General features: G+C 37.6%; 1 protein-coding gene across 1 annotated transcript; it reads left to right on the top strand.

The window, feature by feature from the left end:
- The first annotated feature begins 1,175 nt into the window (after positions 1-1,175).
- LOC110780568 (ABC transporter G family member 11-like) lies at positions 1,176-21,946 on the top strand. Its single transcript, XM_056836025.1, has 6 exons — positions 1,176-1,214; positions 1,331-1,475; positions 2,428-2,481; positions 21,396-21,526; positions 21,612-21,719; positions 21,800-21,946. The coding sequence occupies exons 1-6, from the start codon at positions 1,176-1,178 to the stop codon at positions 21,932-21,934; spliced, it is 612 nt and encodes a 203-aa protein (XP_056692003.1). The 3' UTR covers positions 21,935-21,946.
- Positions 21,947-22,474: the final 528 nt, after the last annotated feature.

Here is a 22,474-nt window from a genome sequence, read left to right as displayed (position 1 = left end):
CAATATTTATTGTACACCCCTTGTAAATAAGAATTTGTGTACAAAATTTACTACTTAAAAGTTCCATAGTAAAACTAACACATTATTATTTCCATTCCATAATAAAACTAACCCAATATTTCCAAAGAGTAAGCACTAAGCACGTGATTTCTATTAAAAAAAGAAAAAAGAAAAGAAAAAAAAAGGGGTAAAACAAGCCAAGTTAATCACATCAACCTCCACGGAAACAAACAGAGCAACCCACCTTCCTCTTGTGGCGCTCATTGCTCAAGCCAGGAAGTAAAAAAAAACCTCCATCATCCCACAAAAATATTTAAAGAGAAAATTCAAAATCTATCAAGAAGAACTTAACATTCGTTGGAGATCTCCCATATTCTTCTCCACGATTCTGAGATGGAAAACACCAATTTTTTCCCTCCAAAAACCCTGGCATAATTTGTGCATATCAGGTTATGGAAACTGCAATTAGGTTTTATTATTTTCCTTAATTAGTCTGTCTCTCTCGTTCTACGCATCTATTCCCGAAATTATTCAAAGAAAGCACGAACAATCACTCCGAGCAGGCGGCACCGATACGAAGATCAACTCACGCATTGAAATTCAGGTACTATCATCTTTCTTATAATTTTGCTATAGTTATTTGTAAACTGATCAATTGGATGTTAGGATTAATTTCTCTCTGATTTTGACAGTATTCTTGTTGTTATTGTTGGTGGTTATTCGCACTAATTTAATCTGGGTAAGGATATTCATTGATATTATGGGTTTATTCAACTAGGAGAATTAATCAAATTCGGGAGTACAAGGCTTTTTAATTTATTAAGAGGTGGAGTGACCTGACTGGACTCAGTATCACCACCGAGTCAAACTTGTAACTCATCTCTCTCAAAATCGAAGAAATTTGGGAGGATAGAGAAACTGAAGCATTTGGGGTCAAATTTAATTTTCTTAATTTTGGGATGTTTCACGCAGTCTTGTATTTTTGGGAAATTATTTTCAAGAAAAATAAAAATTGGGAGGCAGCATTGAAATAGGAATGAGATTGCTGGACCTGGTGGTATAGGTCTGGAAATTGATACAGAAAGAATACAACTTTCTTTTATGTCAAAATTTTAAAACTGGACCCAATGTTTAGTGTTGGATAGTAAATGAATTTTGTTGAATACTTATACATAATGACTATTTACATGAATGATTTCGAAGATGAATTTATTGTTAATAATAATATAATAATTTAGTGTTATTGAATTATTAATTGCGTGTTGAAGAAGCAGGCATCCTTGTTTTTTTTGTTTGAGCTGTTGTCTAACTCTTCTGTTGCATTTTGTAGGTTGAAGTTGATCTAGTGGTAGTGCTCCTGTTTTGTAGTTCTTGTTATGATGTTTTTCAGGTTTCTGTTTTGCAGTTGGTGTTATTATGTTCTACAGGTTTTGACATGCTGCACTCCTTTGGTTTGCTAATGGTCGTCAATCCTGGTATGCTTCTATACATCCTTGTTTGTATTTAGTGTGTATCATCCTTGGTTGGTTTTGTGTTGACTCATTAGTTTGTTTGATGGTGTTTCACATATATTATTTTGGGCTTGCAAAAGAGGAAAGAAAAAGATGTCAAAGTTAATCGCAATATCTGCGATTTACATGGATGATACGAGGTAACATATGGAAGAGAATTGTGAAAAAAATACCGTTAACGAGATTGATCTTGGTTGCATTACATTACAAGAGATGTCTTAGAAGTCTTTCAATTTGTTTGAGTTCTATACTTAGATGTCTTAGATGAAATTTACGATGGCATCTGAGAAAAACATGTCTGGACTCTCCTGCAGTACAAACAAATCTAGGTTTCGGAGAAGGAGAGTTGTATGCATCTGCAGGCTAATTGAGAACCTGTGGTTTTGCTGAACAGCTATCTTTTTTGCCTGTCACTTATCCCCACTGGATGAATTCAGAATACTTGAATCATTTTATCTTTGTACCTCTTTCTTGGCTGTAAAATAGCTCACTGTGATTTACTGCAGTGCACCATGGTTTGGGAGTATGCTGGGAGCCTAGGTTTCTTTTTTGTGGAAAAGATGTTGGCTATAATTTTATATTTGATGATTTTGGTGTCTAGAATAAAGCTTCACTCTGACGACAGATGCTTAGGCGTTGGATTTATTCGTGTATTCTAAGTTTTAGGTGGAAACTAAATTCATGTCTGCTGAATTCAGGCTGTAGAGACTGATTGTTGTGAATTGTGATTAACCTACACTGTGCTGGAAAGACAACTAAACAGCTCAATGAGTAGTACTCCTATTTTTGTTCTCCGGAGTCTTTGGGTTTGGAGATTTCACTGAGATGTCTCAGATGTCTCAATGCATTTTTACTTTCTTATAACGATTATATTATTGATGCTTTCATTAATTGCTTCGAACATTTTTTGGTACAGAAACGGAGAAAGGGATATTTGATACTATACTGCAAGGACATATTGATTGTGAAAGTAAGCCGTGGCCATCAATCTCAAACGGTGCCAAGGACCTAGTGAAGAAGATGTTGACACCGAATCCTAAAAAAAGAGTAACTGCTGAAGGAAATAATGCCCTTGGTCCAAGTATGCATTCTATGTTAAGTCTAATAAATGCGGTTCAGTATTAATTAACAAGTTAATAATTCAGTGAGATCAAGTGAGCTGAATGCCTAGCTAGAGGCCGCTTCAGTTCAAGTGGAATTAATGATATTAATCCACAGCTTACTCTTGACTGAACCCGTAGGGTCACACAAATAGTACGTAAACGGATCAAGTATTTAATGGCATTAAATACTCCATCTATGAATATTCGGAACCAACGGATCTTGGTTTCAGTGGGAGCTAAGATCGTCACAGGCAAGAAATGAATACTCCGGAAACGATGATATTGCCGGAAACGGAAATATGGATCGTATCGGAAATATAAATATTATCCAAGTCGTAGATGTTGTCGGAAACGGAAACATGGTACGTATCGGAAAATATTATCGGAAATGGAAATATTGCCAGAATCGGAAATATTGCCGGAAACGGAAATATTGTCAGAATCGGAAATATTACCGGAATCGGAAAATAATTCCGGAAACGGAAATATTAAATATTTGTTCGAAACGGAAATTAATTCCGGAATCGGAAATATTAAATATTGTTCGTATCGGAAATGAATTCCGGAATCGGAAAATTTAATCGGAAGCGCATCGTACGAATAAGCATCGGACGAGGCCTGCCGGACGAGGCCCAGCACGAAGCCAGGCCATCGCCCAGCAAGCCAAGCGCGCCGCACAAACAGCCACGCCAGGCCCAGCGCAAGGCCAGGCCCAGCAGGCTGCGCAGCGCGCACAGCGCGCACAGCACGCGCAGCGCGCAGCGCGCGCGGGCGCTGCGTGGGCTGCTGCTCGCGCGCACGCATGGGGGCCCATCGTGGCTGCCGTGCGTGTGTGTGCAAGTGTTTGTGTTTGTGCACGTTTCCTAAAACATGCAGAGTTCGGTTAATGATTAAATTCCTAATTCTATTTGATAAATTAATTGAATTAGAGTTCTTGTAGGATTCTAGGTTTAATTAATTTGTATCTGAATAGGATTTCGATTCCCTTTCCATACCCCTATAAATATGAGGCTAGGGCTCACAATTTATAACAAGTTTCAAAGTATTCAAAGTGAGTTTTTGAGAGAAAAATTCAGTCACACATTTGCCTATAAAGTGCCGAAAATAATGGTACCTTAAGGGCGATTCTAGTTGGTCAATCTTAAGGCGGATCCGGACGTGCTGTGGACTATCTACGGAGGGACGACACTTGGAGTCCTAAAGACTTGTTCTTGTTCGGTTCGGGCACAGCTAGGGAAGGCACGCAACAAAGAGTATGCATCTAAACTATGCTAAATGATTATGTGTAAATAATATGTTTTCCTGGCTTTATGGTTTTTCCGCATGATTTATGAATTGTCATATGTATCATAACCTAACAGTGGTATCACGAGCCCCTTATTATTTTCATAATCTAAATTGCATGAACATGGTTAAATATTACAAATTTGCAAGAATTAAAAGGGGTGATTAATTTTCGTAATTGTTAATTAATTGCAAATTGCGTTTATTTAATTATACGTACGCAGTTTTTCGGCAGTTTCTTCGTTACTCATCCGAATTGAGTGATTTTTGTGTCAATTCCGCATGTAAAAGGCATTCTAAAATTTTGACAAAAATAGTTTTTTTCTGCCGAACCCAGAATTCTCAAATTCGAAGCCTAACTATGACTTTTCGAAGGTTTTAGTTTTTCGAATGCAAAATTTCGTAAATTTAAGATGTTAAATTAAATATTTGCGATTCTTGTTGATCAATCTTGAATTTTTGATTGACCTACTGCATATGTTTAAGAAGTTTGAATGCGTAGTCTTGTTAATTATGCAATCTAATTTGTAATTATGATTAATTTGTTGAAAATTAGAATAATTTAGAATTAATTTGATTTTCATAATTAATTGTAATTTAATTAGAAACCTATGATTAAAAACCACCATAAAAATTGTAAATTTATGATAAATTTTAAATTTTTATGACCTAGACTTGAATCCATAACAATCGGAAATCAATTGGATAATAAATTTTCGATTTTTCGCCCTAAAATTATGAAATTAATAATATTTATTAATTTGTCATTAATTTTATAAATTTTAAATTTTTATGCGATTCGTTCATAAAACTTGCACGCACAAAGCAATGGACGCTTCGTGTTACCCTTAAGGGGTGTTGTATAATGCGGGCATGCGACGACGAGCAAGGGAGCTCGTCGCCCGTGCGGCACGAATGCAATGAGCAAGGGCGTAGTGCACGAGCACAAGGCAGCAGCCCTGCCTTGTGTCGTGTGCCACGAGCAATGGACGAATGGGCATGGGCGAAGGGCGAGCCAAGGCAGTCGCGTGTGGGCAGCAAGCGAGCTGCGCCACAACGCGCGCTGCCTCGCACAAGAGCGCGCAGCCTCGCGCGCAGCGAGCGCAAGCTCGCGTGCCACGAGCGCTGCGCCCAGCATTGCTCGCGCGCACAGCGAGCGATGTCGCCCGCCCAGCGAGCGATGTCGCGCGCCCAGCGAGCGATGGCTCGCGCGCCCAGCGAGCGATGTCGCGCGCCCAGCGAGCGATGGCTCGCGCGCCCAGCGAGCAATGTCGCGCGCCCAGCGAGCGATGGCTCGCGCGACCAGCGAGCGATGTCGCGCGCCCAGCGAGCGATGTCGCGCGCGCACTGCGAGCGATAGCTCGCGTGCGATGAGCGCTGGCGCGCGCAGCGAGCACCAATGCGTGCGGAGGCTTGCGATGGGGATGCAGCAGCTATGCGACGAGCGCATGGGCTGCGCGCACATGGCCAGCAATGGCTGTGTGCGTGCGGCCCATGGGCGTGCAACGCGTAGGGTGTTTGCGTTACTATTAAAGATCGTTTTGAATGTTTAATTTGAAAATTCCAGTTCACGTAATTTTAATTAATTTTAAAATTAATAATTTAAATTATTTTCTTGGATTTTAATTTTGAATATTGTAATTATAATAAATTTTATTTATTCTAATTATTTTACTAAAATTAAAATCATGAATTAATTTAAATACGACTGAAATTAAATTAAACTTTTTGGATTCAATTATAAGTTTATATGAGCTTTAAATTTTAATTAAATTTGTATGTTTCCGGTTAGACTAGAAATACATTTTTATGTTTAAAATTAGTAAAGCATATGAATTTATTGGTTTAAGTGGGAGCGTATTTTAGTCATAAACTCTTGATTAGGTCTACAAATCCTTAAGGTTAAAACAACTTGATTAGAATTAATAAGGACTGAATAATTGGTAGATTATTGGTGCCCTTGATTAATTGCTGCAAATGTTTACGTGATGCATAATGTGTTTTACTAACCAGCTATGTGGGCCATTCATGATAATGAATGGGTGAATGGTATATATTGTATATGTACTGTTTTGCAGGTTATGAAGTGACTAGTATGGCCCAAATAGGATAGAAAATATGGTCTGCGTACCATTAATTTGAATGTAATTGGTCTAAAGTACCAAAGTTATTTTTCAATTCAAATATGGTATGCGAACCATCAAATAGTTGTAATTAGTTATAGCTTATCCTATTTGAAGAAAATGGTGCCTCCCACGGAGATTTTCAAGACGGACTTTGAAGTCAAAGCTTCAAGATGAAGTCGGGCCATACTAGATCACAAATATCTTATGCATGTTTTAAGTTATTTATTGTTTTAAATATGTCTTAAAATGCATGAGATCAAAAGCTTGATTATGTTGCATGATTAAGGATTTTAGTTCACTTAAAATCTAACCAACATAGTAAGAGCCTTAAGTTCCAAACTTAAAAATTGAGTTAAAAGGTGCCATGCCAAAATATACACTTGCTTGGATATCCTTTACATCAATCTAGTAATAGTTTTCGCTCAGCGAGGTGTTACTTATTGGTCCTAAAGGGGCAAGGTACACAAATAATTGTGAGTACATGTTAGTTTTGGTGAAACTCAACGATATAAGTAAGGAGTCCTTTTATGTCGTGGCAAATTCGATAGGTTTACCTAATAAGTTCTTAGACGTACCTATCAACCAAGAATAGTTTCTAGACTATTAGCAAAAGGCTTTTGCTTACCTAAGATGTTCTAGGATTAAGTCGACAAACTGTGCTTAGTTCTTCAATGATTTTAGGATCTTGGAATCATTTTATTCACACCTGCCGGAACACATAATTTGAATAAAATTCTTAATAAACATTGAATTATGCATGTATGCTAGAATTTAAGTTTATTAAGAGAAACTGTGAATGGTTATTTATTTGTTTATTCTTTTCAATTGTAGTTTTAATATGGCAAACAACAATCAAAACATCATCATGGGTTCTGAGCTTATGGTCAAGCTGAACCTGACAAATTTTCTTGAATGGGAAGCTAAGCTAGTTGAAATAGTCAAACTAAATGGACTTGAGTATGTACTGTCACATCCCATGCCAAGCTACTATGCCAGAGACATGACCCCTGAGAGATTTTACGCCTGGGATGCGGATCTCAAAAAGGTTATGAGTCTCATGCTGAACAATATCCCTGATGATTGGGCTAAAAGGTTTGTAGCCTATGAACCTTTAACGCTCATCAAGAATCTGAGGGATATCTGTCGTGGAAGTACGGAGGACAGGGACCTGAACGTCCATGAGTTGATTGAATCAATGTCTGGTCTAAAGGTTAGTTCTCCCAACAGGTGTTATAGGATGGAGGTCCAAGAAACACATGTTCAGCTCCTTCGCACTAAACAGAGGGTAGGCGTCCCACTGAGGTTCCATGTGGATCTATGTGTTCATATTTTGATCGCCTAAGTCTACTAGGAACACCAATAAGCGAAAGGATGGCAGTCTCTGTCTTGCTCAATTCACTACACAGTGGGTTTGGTCGCTTCAAGCAACTATACCTAAGTGAACCAAGAGAAGAAACAGTTGCAGAATTTGTTCACCTTGTCAGAAAGGCTGAAATAATACTGGACTGTGAAGCCAAAGATTTACTCAAGGCTAGAAAGAGACCATTCAAGAAAGGTGGAAAGTCCAAGGGCAATGCTAAATCAAAGCAGGACAAGTCCACATCAAGCTGTCTTTATTGTGATGGAATAGGCCATTACAAAAGAGAATGTCCAAAGCTAAAGGAAGATCAGAAGAACGGAACAGTCGTTCCATCTTCAGGTATTTTCGTTATAGACTGTATACTTGCTAATTCAACTTCTTGGGTATTAGATACAGGTTGTGGCTCACACTTATGTTCCAATCCACAGGGACTAAGAAGAAGTAGAAAGTTAAGCAAGGATGAAGTCGACCTACGAGTGGGAAATGGAGCACGGATTGCTGCATTAGCCGTAGGAACTTACTATTTGTCGTTGCCCTCCGGGCTAGTTTTGGAACTGGAAGAATGTTTCCATGTTCCAAGTCTTACTAAAAACATCATTTCAGTTTCTTGCTTAGATGCTAAGGGATTTTCCTTTTTAATAAAAGACAATAGTTGTTCGTTTTATTTTAAAGAGATGTTTTATGGATCTGCTAGATTAGTCAATGGACTTTATTTATTAGATCACGACAAACAAGTATATAACATAAATACCAAAAAGGCCAAAAAGGATGATTCAGATCTCACCTATCTGTGGCATTGTCGATTAGGCCATATAAACTTGAAACGCTTAGAAAGACTTCAAAGAGAAGGAATTCTAGAACCATTTGACTTAGAGGATTATGGTAAATGCGAATCATGTTTACTTGGCAAAATGACAAAGCAACCTTTCTCTAAAGTTGGAGAAAGAGCAAATGAACTATTGGGTTTAATCCATACAGATGTATGTGGACCAATGAGTACAAATGCTAGAGGTGGTTTCAGCTACTTTATCACTTTCACTGATGACTTCAGTAGGTATGGTTATGTCTACCTAATGAAGCATAAGTCTGAATCCTTTGACAAATTCAAGGAATTTCAGAGTGAAGTAGAGAATCAATTAGGCAAGAAGATTAAGGCACTGCGGTCTGATAGAGGCGGTGAATATCTGAGCTATGAATTTGATGACCATCTGAAAGAATGTGGAATTCTATCAGAATTGACTCCTCCTGGAACACCACAATGGAACGGTGTGTCGGAACGGAGGAACATAACCTTGCTAGACATGGTCAGGTCAATGATGGGTCAGGCCGAACTTCCATTAGAATTTTGGGGACATGCACTAAATACAGCTGCACTCACTATAAATAGAGCTCCGTCTAAAGCTGTCGAAAAGACTCCATACGAATTATGGTTTGGAAAGCCTCCAAATGTGTCTTTTCTTAAGATTTGGGGATGTGAAGTATACGTCAAACGATTAATTTCAGACAAACTTCATCCAAAATCTGACAAATGTATCCTTGTGGGCTATCCAAAGGAAACAAAGGGGTATTACTTCTACAATACATCTGAGAACAAAGTGTTTGTTGCTCGAGATGGTGTCTTTTTGGAGAAGGATCACATTTCCAAAATGACAAGTGGGAGAAAAGTAGACCTCGAAGAAATTCGAGTCGAACAACAAACTCTAGAGAATGCTAAAGATGACATTCAGGATGAAACTCAGAGATCTTTAGAAGAATCTGGTGAGAATCATGGTCAATCTAGAAATGTTACCCCGCGTAGATCGCAAAGATATAGATCTCAACCGGAAAGATACTTAGGTATTTTGACGAACGAGAGCTATGACGTTCTATTACTTGAAAGTGATGAACCTGCGACTTACAAGCAAGCTATGACGAGCCCTAGCTCCAAGCAGTGGCAAGAAGCCATGCAATCTGAATTAGACTCCATGTCTGAAAACCAAGTATGGGATTTGGTCGATTTGCCAGATGGCTACCAAGCCATTGGAAGCAAATGGGTTTTCAAACTGAAAAAGGACAAGGATGGGAAACTTGAAGTTTTCAAAGCTAGATTGGTCGCAAAAGGTTACAGGCAAGTCCACGGTGTGGATTACGATGAAACCTTTTCACCAGTTGCAATGCTAAAGTCTATTCGGATAATGTTAGCAATCGCTGCATATTACGATTACGAAATATGGCAGATGGATGTGAAAACTGCTTTCTTAAACGGCGTTTTAACAGAAACTGTGTTTATGACACAGCCTGAAGGTTTTGAGGATCCAAAGAATGCTAAAAAGGTATGCAAGCTAAAGAAGTCAATCTACGGATTGAAGCAGGCATCCAGGAGCTGGAATATACGTTTTGATGAAGCAGTCAGTGACTTTGGTTTCATCAAGAACGCGGACGAATCTTGTGTATACAAGAAGGTCAGTGGGAGCAAAATTGCTTTCCTAGTATTATATGTCGACGACATATTGCTTAACGGAAATGACATTCCTATGTTGAACTCTGTCAAGATTTGGCTTGGGAAATGTTTTTCGATGAAGGATCTAGGAGAAGCACAGTACATATTGGGCATCAAGATTTACAGAGATAGATCTAAAAAGATGATTGGACTTAGTCAAAGCACTTATATCAATAAGATGCTTGATAGGTTCAAGATGGCGGACTCCAAGCGAGGCTACCTACCCATGTCTCATGGAATGACTCTAAGCAAGACTCAGTGCCCAAAAACACTTGATGAGCGTAGACGAATGAATGGGATTCCATATGCATCATTGATTGGTTCAATAATGTATGCTATGATATGTACACGCCCGGATGTTGCGTACGCACTCAGTGCTACGAGCAGATACCAGTCAGACCCAGGAGAGGCGCATTGGACTGCTGCCAAGAACATTCTGAAGTACCTGAAAAGGCACAAAGATGACTTCCTGGTCTATGGTGGAGATGATGAATTAATTGTTAAAGGCTATACGGACGCAAGTTTCCAAACCGACAAAGATGATTTTAGATCACAGTCTGGGTTTGTCTTCTGCCTCGACGGAGGAGCAGTAAGCTGGAAAAGTGCTAAGCAAAGCACCATTGCGGATTCTACAACTGAAGCGGAGTACATTGCTGCACATGAAGCAGCAAAGGAAGCTATATGGCTAAGGAAGTTCATAGGAGAACTTGGTGTAGTCCCCTCCAATAAAGGACCAATAGCCCTGTATTGTGATAATAACGGAGCTATTGCACAGGCAAAAGAGCCTAGACACCACCAGAGAGTCAAGCATGTACTTTGTAGATTTCACCTTCTACGAGAGTTCGTTGAAAGAAAAAAGTCGAGATAAGCAAAATTGGAACTGATGACAACATATCAGATCCATTAACTAAACCTTTGCCGCAGGCGAAGCACAACTCGCACACTGCAGCTATAGGAATCAAGCATATTGGAGAATGGCTTTGATGTCTCTGTTTAATGTTTTAAAGTTTTAGAGTTTAAATCTTTGTAAAACATTATTGGTTAATCATTCACAATAAATGAAATGAATTCATTTTTCCATTTAATTTATGGTTTATTAAATGATGAGTCCCTTCAATTTGACGATATATTCAAGATAGACTGTCAGGACCAGTCCTGTGACTAAGAAATGTCTATCAAGTGAACTTGAATGTCAAAGGTTGAAAATGGTCCCTAATCGGAGTTTTCTATAAAATTGGACGCATAGAAAACGTTAGACGATTAGAATGCAAGATGACTAGTAGTTCTGTTTCTTGAACTATGTGGACATGGCAATGTCATAATCATTTGCATAGATACTTACTTTGGGAAGACTAGTATCGGACAAGACCTATGAAACTTTACTGTAAGAGATGAAAATCTGTCATAAGTAAATTTCATTAAATTATTAGACACTAAATCCTCAATACCTGAGTGATTTGAGATTACTTGTTTGAGAACTGGTTGCTTTGACGTTGACCAACCGTCGCACCGTAAAAGGAGGCTATAAAGGCAACGCTCAGGTAATCACCTATCAAACGAAGTCTAATCTCAAGATCGCAAGATTGGGATTGTCCTCCCATAAATCGGGATGAGATGCTTAAAAGTTGTACAAGGCCACTCGGAGAGCTAGAAACTGTGAAATGCATGGCCGTACTCGGATGAATCATAGGCTATGATTATCTGTTTATTTGATCAGTTGAACTCTGAAACCGAGGAACACCTCTGGACATAATAAGGATGACAACTCTTACCTTATGTTCAAGAGCAAGCATCGAGCGACAAAGGAATTAGGAAATGCACACTTGTCCCTAAGGACAAGTGGGAGACTGAAGGAAATAATGCCCTTGGTCCAAGTATGCATTCTATGTTAAGTCTAATAAATGCGGTTCAGTATTAATTAACAAGTTAATAATTCAGTGAGATCAAGTGAGCTGAATGCCTAGCTAGAGGCCGCTTCAGTTCAAGTGGAATTAATGATATTAATCCACAGCTTACTCTTGACTGAACCCGTAGGGTCACACAAATAGTACGTAAACGGATCAAGTATTTAATGGCATTAAATACTCCATCTATGAATATTCGGAACCAACGGATCTTGGTTTCAGTGGGAGCTAAGATCGTCACAGGCAAGAAATGAATACTCCGGAAACGATGATATTGCCGGAAACGGAAATATGGATCGTATCGGAAATATAAATATTATCCAAGTCGTAGATGTTGCCGGAAACGGAAACATGGTACGTATCGGAAAATATTATCGGAAATGGAAATATTGCCAGAATCGGAAATATTGCCGGAAACGGAAATATTGTCAGAATCGGAAATATTACCGGAATCGGAAAATAATTCCGGAAACGGAAATATTAAATATTTGTTCGAAACGGAAATTAATTCCGGAATCGGAAATATTAAATATTGTTCGTATCGGAAATGAATTCCGGAATCGAAAAATTTAATCGGAAGCGCATCGTACGAATAAGCATCGGACGAGGCCTGCCGGACGAGGCCCAGCACGAAGCCAGGCCATCGCCCAGCAAGCCAAGCGCGCCGCACAAACAGCCACGCCAGGCCCAGCGCAAGGCCAGGCCCAGCAGGCTGCGCAGCGCGCACAGCGCGCACAGCACGCGCAGCGCGCAGCGCGCGCGGGCGCTGCGTGGGCTGCTGCTCGCGCGCACGCATGGGGGCCCATCGTGGCTGCCGTGCGTGTGTGTGCAAGTGTTTGTGTTCGTGCACGTTTCCTAAAACATGCAGAGTTCGGTTAATGATTAAATTCCTAATTCTATTTGATAAATTAATTGAATTAGAGTTCTTGTAGGATTCTAGGTTTAATTAATTTGTATCTGAATAGGATTTCGATTCCCTTTCCATACCCCTATAAATATGAGGCTAGGGCTCACAATTTATAACAAGTTTCAAAGTATTCAAAGTGAGTTTTTGAGAGAAAAATTCAGTCACACATTTGCCTATAAAGTGCCGAAAATAATAGTACCTTAAGGGCGATTCTAGTTGGTCAATCTTAAGGCGGATCCGGACGTGCTGTGGACTATCTACGGAGGGACGACACTTGGAGTCCTAAAGACTTGTTCTTGTTCGGTTCGGGCGCAACTAGGGAAGGCACGCAACAAAGAGTATGCATCTAAACTATGCTAAATGATTATGTGTAAATAATATGTTTTCCTGGCTTTATGGTTTTTCCGCATGATTTATGAATTGTCATATGTATCATAACCTAACAACTGCTGCTCAAGTTCTTGGTATGTAATATTCATAATTAGTGATACGACATGAGTATATGTAATGATCAACGTTTAATGTTCCATGTCCACGGCCAAGTTTGCTGATGAGGAAATTGGGGTCTGTCTTCTCTGCAATAACTATTTCATTTCTGCATCACCCGATACATGAATCCATATTTTCATTGTATATATTTATGAGGAACAAAGAGTTAAATTGGGCTTAGAAATCTTTGAATAGATTATAGTATAAGAGTGGAAGAAAGGAATTTCTAAATGAAATAATTGGGTTTTGCTTTGTACAGTGCCAGGCCAAAATTTCATGCGACTATTCCTGAAATTTTCGCTTGCATTCATCTATGTATTTATAGAGGTGGCAAGCATCCAATGAACTTTTATGTCTTCTCATGGTTCTATAAACTGTTATTGTCTAAAGATTGATGGGCATTAACTGTAGTTTTCTTTTTCTAATACTGTTTTTTACCTGAACTCATAATCGAAATTCAACAATACAGATCATCCATGGCTCAAGGATGGTGAAGCCTCTGACAAGCCAATACAATTTTCCCTGTGAACATGTTGTCTGTTCTTCATTGGCCATAGCCTATAGGTATTTTCTTTCTGCTTGCTTGGCCATTTGTATCTGCTGTACCTGGAATTGAAAGTTATGTTTACTGGGATGCATGTTTTTGTTAGTGTGCTAGTAACTCCATAATATTTGATCAGCCTGTCTGTTTTTGCACTAGTTCATCATTAGTTAGCGAAAACTGCAAAATTTATGAGCCTTTTGCTTGTCAGATAGATTTAGAGCATATTTCCTACTCCGGTGTTTAGATTGTTGTCGCTTTATATAGAGTAAGAGCTAGTAAGTTGCCGGACAAAGGTATAGGCTTAAGACAAAGGTAATGTTGGTTTCCATGGACCATGGTTCTGATATCACTTCAGCTTCAAGCTTAATGTGGTAATACCTTAATAATTATACTGTGTACCCTCACCTATGGTATTTCCTTGGTGGTTATTCATACTCAGGTTACTAGGTTACTAACGAACTACTGTTGTCTGTACTGCTGCAGATGTTGCTACAGTTGTTTGTATCGTACTTTGTTGGTTCTACAGACAGTTGTGTTCTGCTATAAATCTCTACAAGCCTCAAATTCCGTTCTTCTCCGTTTATGCTCAGTTAGCCAGGAGTCAAGATGCAATAGAGATTGTAAGCCAAAGCTGCAGGGAAGTAGGGAATTCGTAGTAGCAGTTGAAGACCTTATCTGTTATAATTGGTTGTTTGAGCTCCTTTTAGGCACTTTTTATCATAATTGACTATGGTTAACTTTTCTAAGGGTTGTCTTACCTTTATGGCTTTCAAAGTGTTGTTTTCCAGGTGTTTGTTTGTTTTAGCTTGTACAAACGCTATTTCCTTTGGGTTACATAAAGTAATATATATTGCAAATAATACCTTAAAATGCTTTGTCACCAATATATTAAGAAAGTGGCTAATTTAAAACAGACTTTTTAGTTGCAACATAGGAAGTAATACATTTAGTACCAACTTAGCGACTAAAATCACTTAGTCACTAAACTACGACGGAATTATCCAGTACCAATTAGTACCAAATTAGCGACTGCTTAAACCTTTGTTGTTAATTTGTCACTATATGATACAGTTACTAAATTGTCACGAGCTCGTTGGTTGTTAACTTGTGTCCACATGATACGGTCACTAAATTGCCACGAAATCGGTGGTCGTTAATTTGTGACCGTGTAATACAGTCACCACATTGTCACGAAATAACCATCACAAATTAGACACTAATACAGTGTCGGTCGCTACATAATAACTAGAAAATCCGGTCACAAAATAGCGATGATTACTAATCAGTCATCAAATAAACACAGATTTAGTGGTTACCATATGGTGATTGATAATATATCGGTCGCAAAACTGAGACAGTTAAAATTTTGCGACCAGGTCTTTAGCGACGGATCAAATCAGTTACAAATCCGTCGCTAAAGACGTTTTGCGACTGAATTTTGATGTTTAGCGACAGATTTTTCCATCACTAAATGCCTCTTTTCTTGTAGTGTTAATAATTCAGTGAGATCAAGTGAGCTGAATGCCTAGCTAGAGGCCGCTTCAGTTCAAGTGGAATTAATGATATTAATCCACAGCTTACTCTTGACTGAACCCGTAGGGTCACACAAATAGTACGTAAACGAATCAAGTATTTAATGGCATTAAATACTCTATCTATGGATATTCGGAATCGACGGATCTTGGTTTCAGTGGGAGCTGAGATCGTCACAAGCAAGAAATGAATACTCCGGAAACGATGATATTGCCGGAAACGGAAATATGGATCGTATCGGAAATATAAATATTATCCAAGTCGTAGATGTTGCCGGAAACGGAAACATGGTACGTATCGGAAAATATTATCGGAAATGGAAATATTGCCGAAATCGGAAATATTGCCGGAAACGGAAATATTGTCAGAATCGGAGATATTATCGGAATCGGAAAATAATTCCGGAAACGGAAATATTAATTATTTGTTCGAAACGGAAATTAATTCCGGAATCGGAAATATTAAATATTGTTCGTATCGGAAACGAATTCCGGAATCGGGAATTTAATCGGAAGCGTATCGTACGAATTAGCATCGGACGAGGCCCGCTAGACGAAGGCCCAGCACGAAGCCAGGCCATCGCCCAGCGAGCCGCACGCAGCAACGCATGCCTCGACCAGGCCCAGCGCAAGGCCAGGCCCAGCCAAGGGCGCGCGCGCGCGCAGCACAGCAACATGGGTTGTGCGCCTGTCGTGGGCCGCATGGCCTGTGCGGGTGCACGGCTTGTACGATGCGTGTGCGGGAGATCCTAATCCTATTAGGATTTGTGCAAAGATTAAAATCCTAATCCTATTAGATTTGCTTTGTTATTTAGAGTCCTAATAAAGTTCTAATTATCAAATCCACATCCTAGTAGGATTACAATTCCTTTTCCATACTCCTATAAATAAGTTCCTAGGGTCACAATTTATGGGTACGATTGAAGTATTCAAAGGGTAAGTTTTTGAAATAAAATTAGCCATACACTTGCAAACACTAGCCGAAAATCCTAGCAACCTTAAGGGCGATTCTAGTTGGTCTAACTTGAGGCGGATCCGGACGTACTGTGGACTATCTACGGAGGGACGACATTTGGAGTCCTAAAAACTTGTTCTTGTTCGGTTCGGGCGCAGCTAGGGAAGGCACGCTACAACATGTATGCATCAATACTATGCTAAATGATTATGTGAATATAATATGCTTTCCTGGCTTTATGGTTTTTCCGCATGATTTATGAATTGTCATATGTATCATAACCTAACAGGCTCATCATGGATCATGCCATCCTCACCATCACTTCCTGCTCCTCCATAGCCTATACCAAAACCCGCAGAGTACTTCCCATCCTCATAGCTATTTTCCGCAACCTCTAAGATAGTAGCAAGAACCTCAGAGTCATACTTCCACCTACCATCACTAGTCCCATATTTGTACCAATTAGGGGTACCATCACCAAAATGCATGTCACTGAACTTGTTCTTGAGGTCTATGTAAGGGTTCTTATGGGGTAAACAATGTATAACCATACTAGCCATCATATCTTTGTGCCTAAGGTGGGGCATATTCTTGGTCGAAGCCAAATAGTCACAAGCAAACACGATCTTCTGAACATACGTGCGAGGAGTCTCATTATCCATCTTCTCTAAGTATCCTAGACTGGTGAACTTAGAAGGTAGCATCCTTAATTCCTGAAAATTCACAACTCAAGAGTCTTACTAACGCGTTTCCATAGAAGTTCCGACCCCAAAAGGATACAATAAATAGTTCGTGGATCCATACAATTTCAATGCACAAATATATGCTCAACAGGAAATATGATGCAATTAATCACATAAAGCAAGATAAAACATGGTTAGAACATATACATGCAGTGGCGGAGCCACGGTGCCCTCAGTGGGGTCCTTGACCCCACTTGAATTTTTTTTTTATAGTTAAAATTTTAATTTTTTTTTTAAAAATAAATAATTTTAGTGAAAGTTTCATCAATTTTTAAATAGTGACCCCACTATCTCAAAATTCTGGATCCGCTATTGTATACATGGCACTTAATAAATCACATTGTCACATAATATTCATTCTTAGACTAATATGCCCTTTCTTAATCTACCCATTTCTCACTTGAAAATAATATTAATTTTCGAAATTAATTAAGAAATAACTCCTAACTTTGTTGAAATTATTTAAATTAAAATCGAAAATTAATAAGAATTATTGATTAATTATAAATAAATAAATTTTGGATAAATAAAAAAAAGAAATCCGAAAAAAATTTAAACATAAATTCGAAATAATATTCGAATAAAAATAAATAAATAAATAAATAATTAAAATAATTCGGATAATTAAATAAAATAATTTCCGGAATTAATAAAATTAATTCGAAAATTAATTCGAAAATTTCGAAAAAAAAGATAAAAAAGTTCGAAAATTTTAATTAATATTAAGTAATAATCCGACGTTTCAACTAATTTCAAACGACCCAAAATAATTGATATTTGACCTTTAAAATATTGAGTACTCAAAATAATACGTTTTGACTTTAGGAAAATAATTTTCGAAAATCCTAAAGTTCCGCAATCGTAGTTTAAGGATTTACCACTTTGCACTATTAATTAATGCAAAGCAGCTCTCAAACTAGAGCTCTGCAAATACCACTTTGTAACACCCTAATAATTCCTTGCTTTTATAAAACCATTTTCCAACTTAAAATAAAGGAATTACTAAAGCATTACCGCCACCGTGATAACGGTTAAGGCTAGCTATTACCAGAATTACGCAGCGGAATTAAATGTCAACTAACTTTTAAAAACATAATTAATGAAATATCGAGGCCTCCTACAATTTGGAACCATAATGGCCCAAAACCCAAAGTATAAATAATTCAAACATAATTAAGGTATTAAATAAAATAGTTTCAAAGAACGAAAGCATGCAACTCTCTCAATCATCCCAAGCCACATGATTTCGATCGTACTTAATCTACCAACCTGCTATATTATTCTACTCCCCAACAATGCAAGTACAAATGATGGATCATCATAGGGTCATTAAGGCAAAGGCCATGACCAAAACACACACTAGTATAAAAAACCCCTGTTGCAGCCCCTTTGTTGCAGCGTACATGTATTAATACGCTTCAGCAACCAGTCGGTCAATGCGGGTCAAACCTTTTATAGGGTTGTTGCAGCGTACAAATTAATTTCCCCCTGCAAAAGAGTTTATTGCAGCGTACATAATAAAAGCCCCCTGCAATAGACCTTCCATTTTGCAGCGTACATGGTAAAAGCCCCCTACAATTTTTTTTTTTTTTCCGGTGCAAAGGTAGGTAGTTCTATTCAGACCCATTTCGTCTCAAACCTCGAGCAAAATAGAAATCTAAAATCCCGCGCTCACTCCTTCTTCTACCCGAGCATTCTTCTATTTGGATTTTGGAGAGAGAAATCGTTGTTAATTTCATGAAATCAGGGTTCGAATTCTTTTGTTGAAGAGGAGGAAAAAGGAAAATCGATTTTTTTTTAGTTTCGTTTTACAAGCCCTAAAAAACCCTAGTTTCGGAAATTAGGGCAAAGGATTTCAAATTTTGCTTGCTGTTTTGCGACATACGTTTTGCAATCTAAGGGTTTCGTGTTGCGGGGGTGGTGTGTTTTGCTCAGGTGATCTTCTCGACCTTTAATTTTGACCTAATTTTTATTTTTATTTTCGCAAACCCTAGAATGTCATCAAGTTTGGGAAATTAGGGTTAGGGGGAATGAAATTGTGTTCGTTTTGTTTTGATTTTCGACCTACTAGGTCAATTGATGAGTTAGGGGATATTGAAATGTGATTCTGCTTGCATATGCTGCTGAATTACTGATATTGAAACAGGGTTTGATTTTTCCTCTTTATTCAAGAAATTGAAATGGTGTTCAGATATAGGCATATCGCTGACATTGTTTTGAATGCTAGAATCTGATTTCATCTTGTAAGTTCCGAAAGGTGTTTTTCATTAATTAATACCATTAATCTCTCAAGCCTTTTTTGTATGTGTTGAATTAGTAGTTTAATGTTGTATTCCAGATTGAAATTCCTGTAAGTTATTCCAATTGGAAGGCAAAACTAATTTTTTTTCCTCTTCTGCATTTGGGTACATGCTTATCGTTATTTACTTCTGAATGTAAGAGTCTAATTTATGGTTTAGGAATTGAGTTAGGTGTTTAATGTACTAAAATTTGTGTTTGATTCTTTGTTGCTTCGATACTCTAGGTTAGTGTTTGCTTCGATAAAATACGTAGATACTGAAAATGAAATCGTTGTGTTTTAATCGTATATTGTTGCAATTAGGTTTTGATTTGCTTGAATTCATGGTTAATTGAGCAATAACCAGATTATGTGGATTAATTCTTCTGTGTTTGTTTGTGATAAAGCTCACTTCTGTAAACCAGTTGTTCACACAATTTTATGTCAAACCGCTTATCATCCATTACAACTGATTAAAGTTGGAAGTATAGCAATCTCCTACTTCGATCGTTGCCCTGTTGTTTTCGGCGTTTAGTCAGTTGCTAGCTATCTACTCTGTCGTCGCTAGTAAAGTTGGCAATTTCAGTCTTCCTTCATCTGTAAGTTTGACTGGACTACCTTAATTATTGTTACAATTCAATAATTTTCTTCATTTTAAATGAATCGAGTGAAATTCAATAATTTTCTTGATTTTATATGGAATTGAGTGAAATTCTTTTATTGATTAGATATCATTTCACCTAGTTTTGGGTTGTTTTTGTTTTTAATATCTGATATAGTTTAAATAATTTTTAATTTAGCCTTTAGGTTTTCATGAATTTGATCAAATTTCAAAAATTTAATCGTTTACTTTAGTTGGATTGGAGTGGTTATAGTTTGTAATACGTAAAGGATTGAAGGTTCTAAGTCTCACCATAAACTTAAGTTTGTGGATGTGTCCTGTGTTGACATTAGATTAATAGATCTACCTGTTGCGAGTTTAGCTTTGAAATTTGAGCATCTTTGAGGTAGCAGTCTTACTTAGCATTGTTTGTGGCTGTTGAAATTTCATTTAGTTGATCTAAATGAATAAGTTCTCTCCTAGTTGTGGTTTAATGTAGCTTGATTCGTTTGAATTGCAATCAAGTTTCTACTTACAAGGTTTTTCAATGTTTTTGACCAATTCCTTGTATGATCTTTCTGCAATTGTACGGTTTAGTCTTCATTAAAATTCTACAGATTGAAACTTATTTGTATTTCTATATGCCCAAGTGCTCAATGCTTAGTGAAACGGGTTCTATAGCTTTTTGCTGAAAATTTCAGATACAAAGCTTTTCTTTTTCAACTTTTAATAATGATAACAAGTTTTAATATAAATAAATCTACTTGATTGAGTTTGGAATCAATATTATGTTAGAGTGTCTTGGTAAACAATACTTTGTATAACATATTCTTGTATTTTTTTTAGTAATGGGTGATTTCTCCTTCTAGTATGTCTTTTATTCTTATTTATCTTGGCTTGTATTAAGGCCATATGCCGGTCTTACACTTCTTTGAATAGATTGTAGCGAGCGAGATTTCAAGGTGTTTAACTTTTTTATCTTCTTTATCCTAAAGTGCGCATGTACTGTAACTTGATATTCCGGGATATGAAATAATTAATTGCAAACTAATTAAAGTCCTGCTCAATACTTCACCTATGTGCCTTGGGGAATAATATGGTAAACCTTTAAAAGTGTGTTGGCATGTTTCATGAGTTGGTTATGATCAGATCATATTATTGTTCGTTGTTGCTTAAAGCCTTGGGTACTGGACTACTGGATACGTATCAGTACGTATTCAAATTCATGATAGTAGTTTATTTCCTTGCAGAAAATATCAATTAATCATTGATTTGAATCAGTAGAACATAATGTACGGTAAGAAGAATTAAGAGTTCAGAGTCCAGAGTTTGAACCATGCGTTTTAGTGTGATAATCACTCCCCTATTTTTGCTAATTAGATTAAAAAATAAATATATTGTCAACTGAGATGGGTTTGTTTACTAGTATATCATACCAAAATCAGACTATTGATGGTTCGCTTAGGTAGAAAGATTACATGAGTCGTGATAAGCAACACAATATCTGCAATGTCATTCCTAATGTTGATAACCTTTCTTTCGGGAACAGTTTGTTATTTCATGGTTCGGTTGCATCCAGGGTTTGAGCACTATATATTCTTTGTGCTATGTCTTTATGCTAATGTCACTGTTGTTGAGAGCTTAATGATGGCCATCGCCAGCGTTGTCCCCAATTTCCTCATGGGAATTATTACTGGTGCTGGCATACAGGTATATAATTATATATCTAATGAATAATTAAGGCTTAGGGATTTAATTTGTTTCTGATATGTATATTATGTATAATAATTATCAGGGAATATTCATGCTTGTTTCGGGCTTCTTCTGGCTCCCCAAGGACATACCAAAGCCAGTATGGCGTTATCCCATGTCTTACATCAGTTTCCATTTCTGGGCTCTTCAGGTACACTTAACTAATTACTCAACTTCCCCTATAAAAGTAATATATATTACTGATGGGTTGGTGGTTGGTTGTACGTACAGGGGCAATACCAAAATGACCTAAAGGGAGTGGTGTTTGACAACAGGACACCAGATCTACCAAAGATACCAGGGGAGTACTCTTCTTGTCTTCTTGATGCTGAGTTATGTTTGGTCCTAAAGCTTCTTTGTTCTTGAAATATTTCTACTCATAGAATACGAGTAGCTTCTTTAAAACAAAACTTCTTTGGTGGAAAATACTGCATAGGACGGAGAACCATGATTATCTGTCCATGAAACAAAAATATTTAACAATTTACATTTATGTGAACAATCACCCATAGTTAATCTCTCATAAAATCATCATCGTGAATAAAAAGATTGAAAGGCTCATTGGATCGTTATAGGTCATATTTAGAGCTAAAATGGCATTTCCGCTCCCAACTTTAAACTAAAGAACCTAAGTACTCATTTTATTCTTATTACATGATTAATATGCTTAGTTTGAAGTTTCAAAACTCATTTCAATCTACTTATGCACATTTAAGGCTTGTTTGGTCGTTATAGGTCATATTTAGGCTAAAATGAGCATTTTCGCTCCCAAATTTTAAATAAAGAACCTAAGGACTCATTTTAAACTTACTAAATGTTTTATATGCTTAGTTTTGACTTTCTAAGACTCATACCAATCTATTTATGCACATTTAAAGCTCATTGGGTCGTTATAGGTCATATTTA

The sequence above is a fragment of the Spinacia oleracea genome, chromosome 2, assembly GCF_020520425.1.
Source record: "Spinacia oleracea cultivar Varoflay chromosome 2, BTI_SOV_V1, whole genome shotgun sequence".
In the NCBI taxonomy this organism is placed as follows: domain Eukaryota; kingdom Viridiplantae; phylum Streptophyta; class Magnoliopsida; order Caryophyllales; family Amaranthaceae; genus Spinacia; species Spinacia oleracea.
This window is presented reverse-complemented; position numbering and strand designations above follow the sequence as displayed.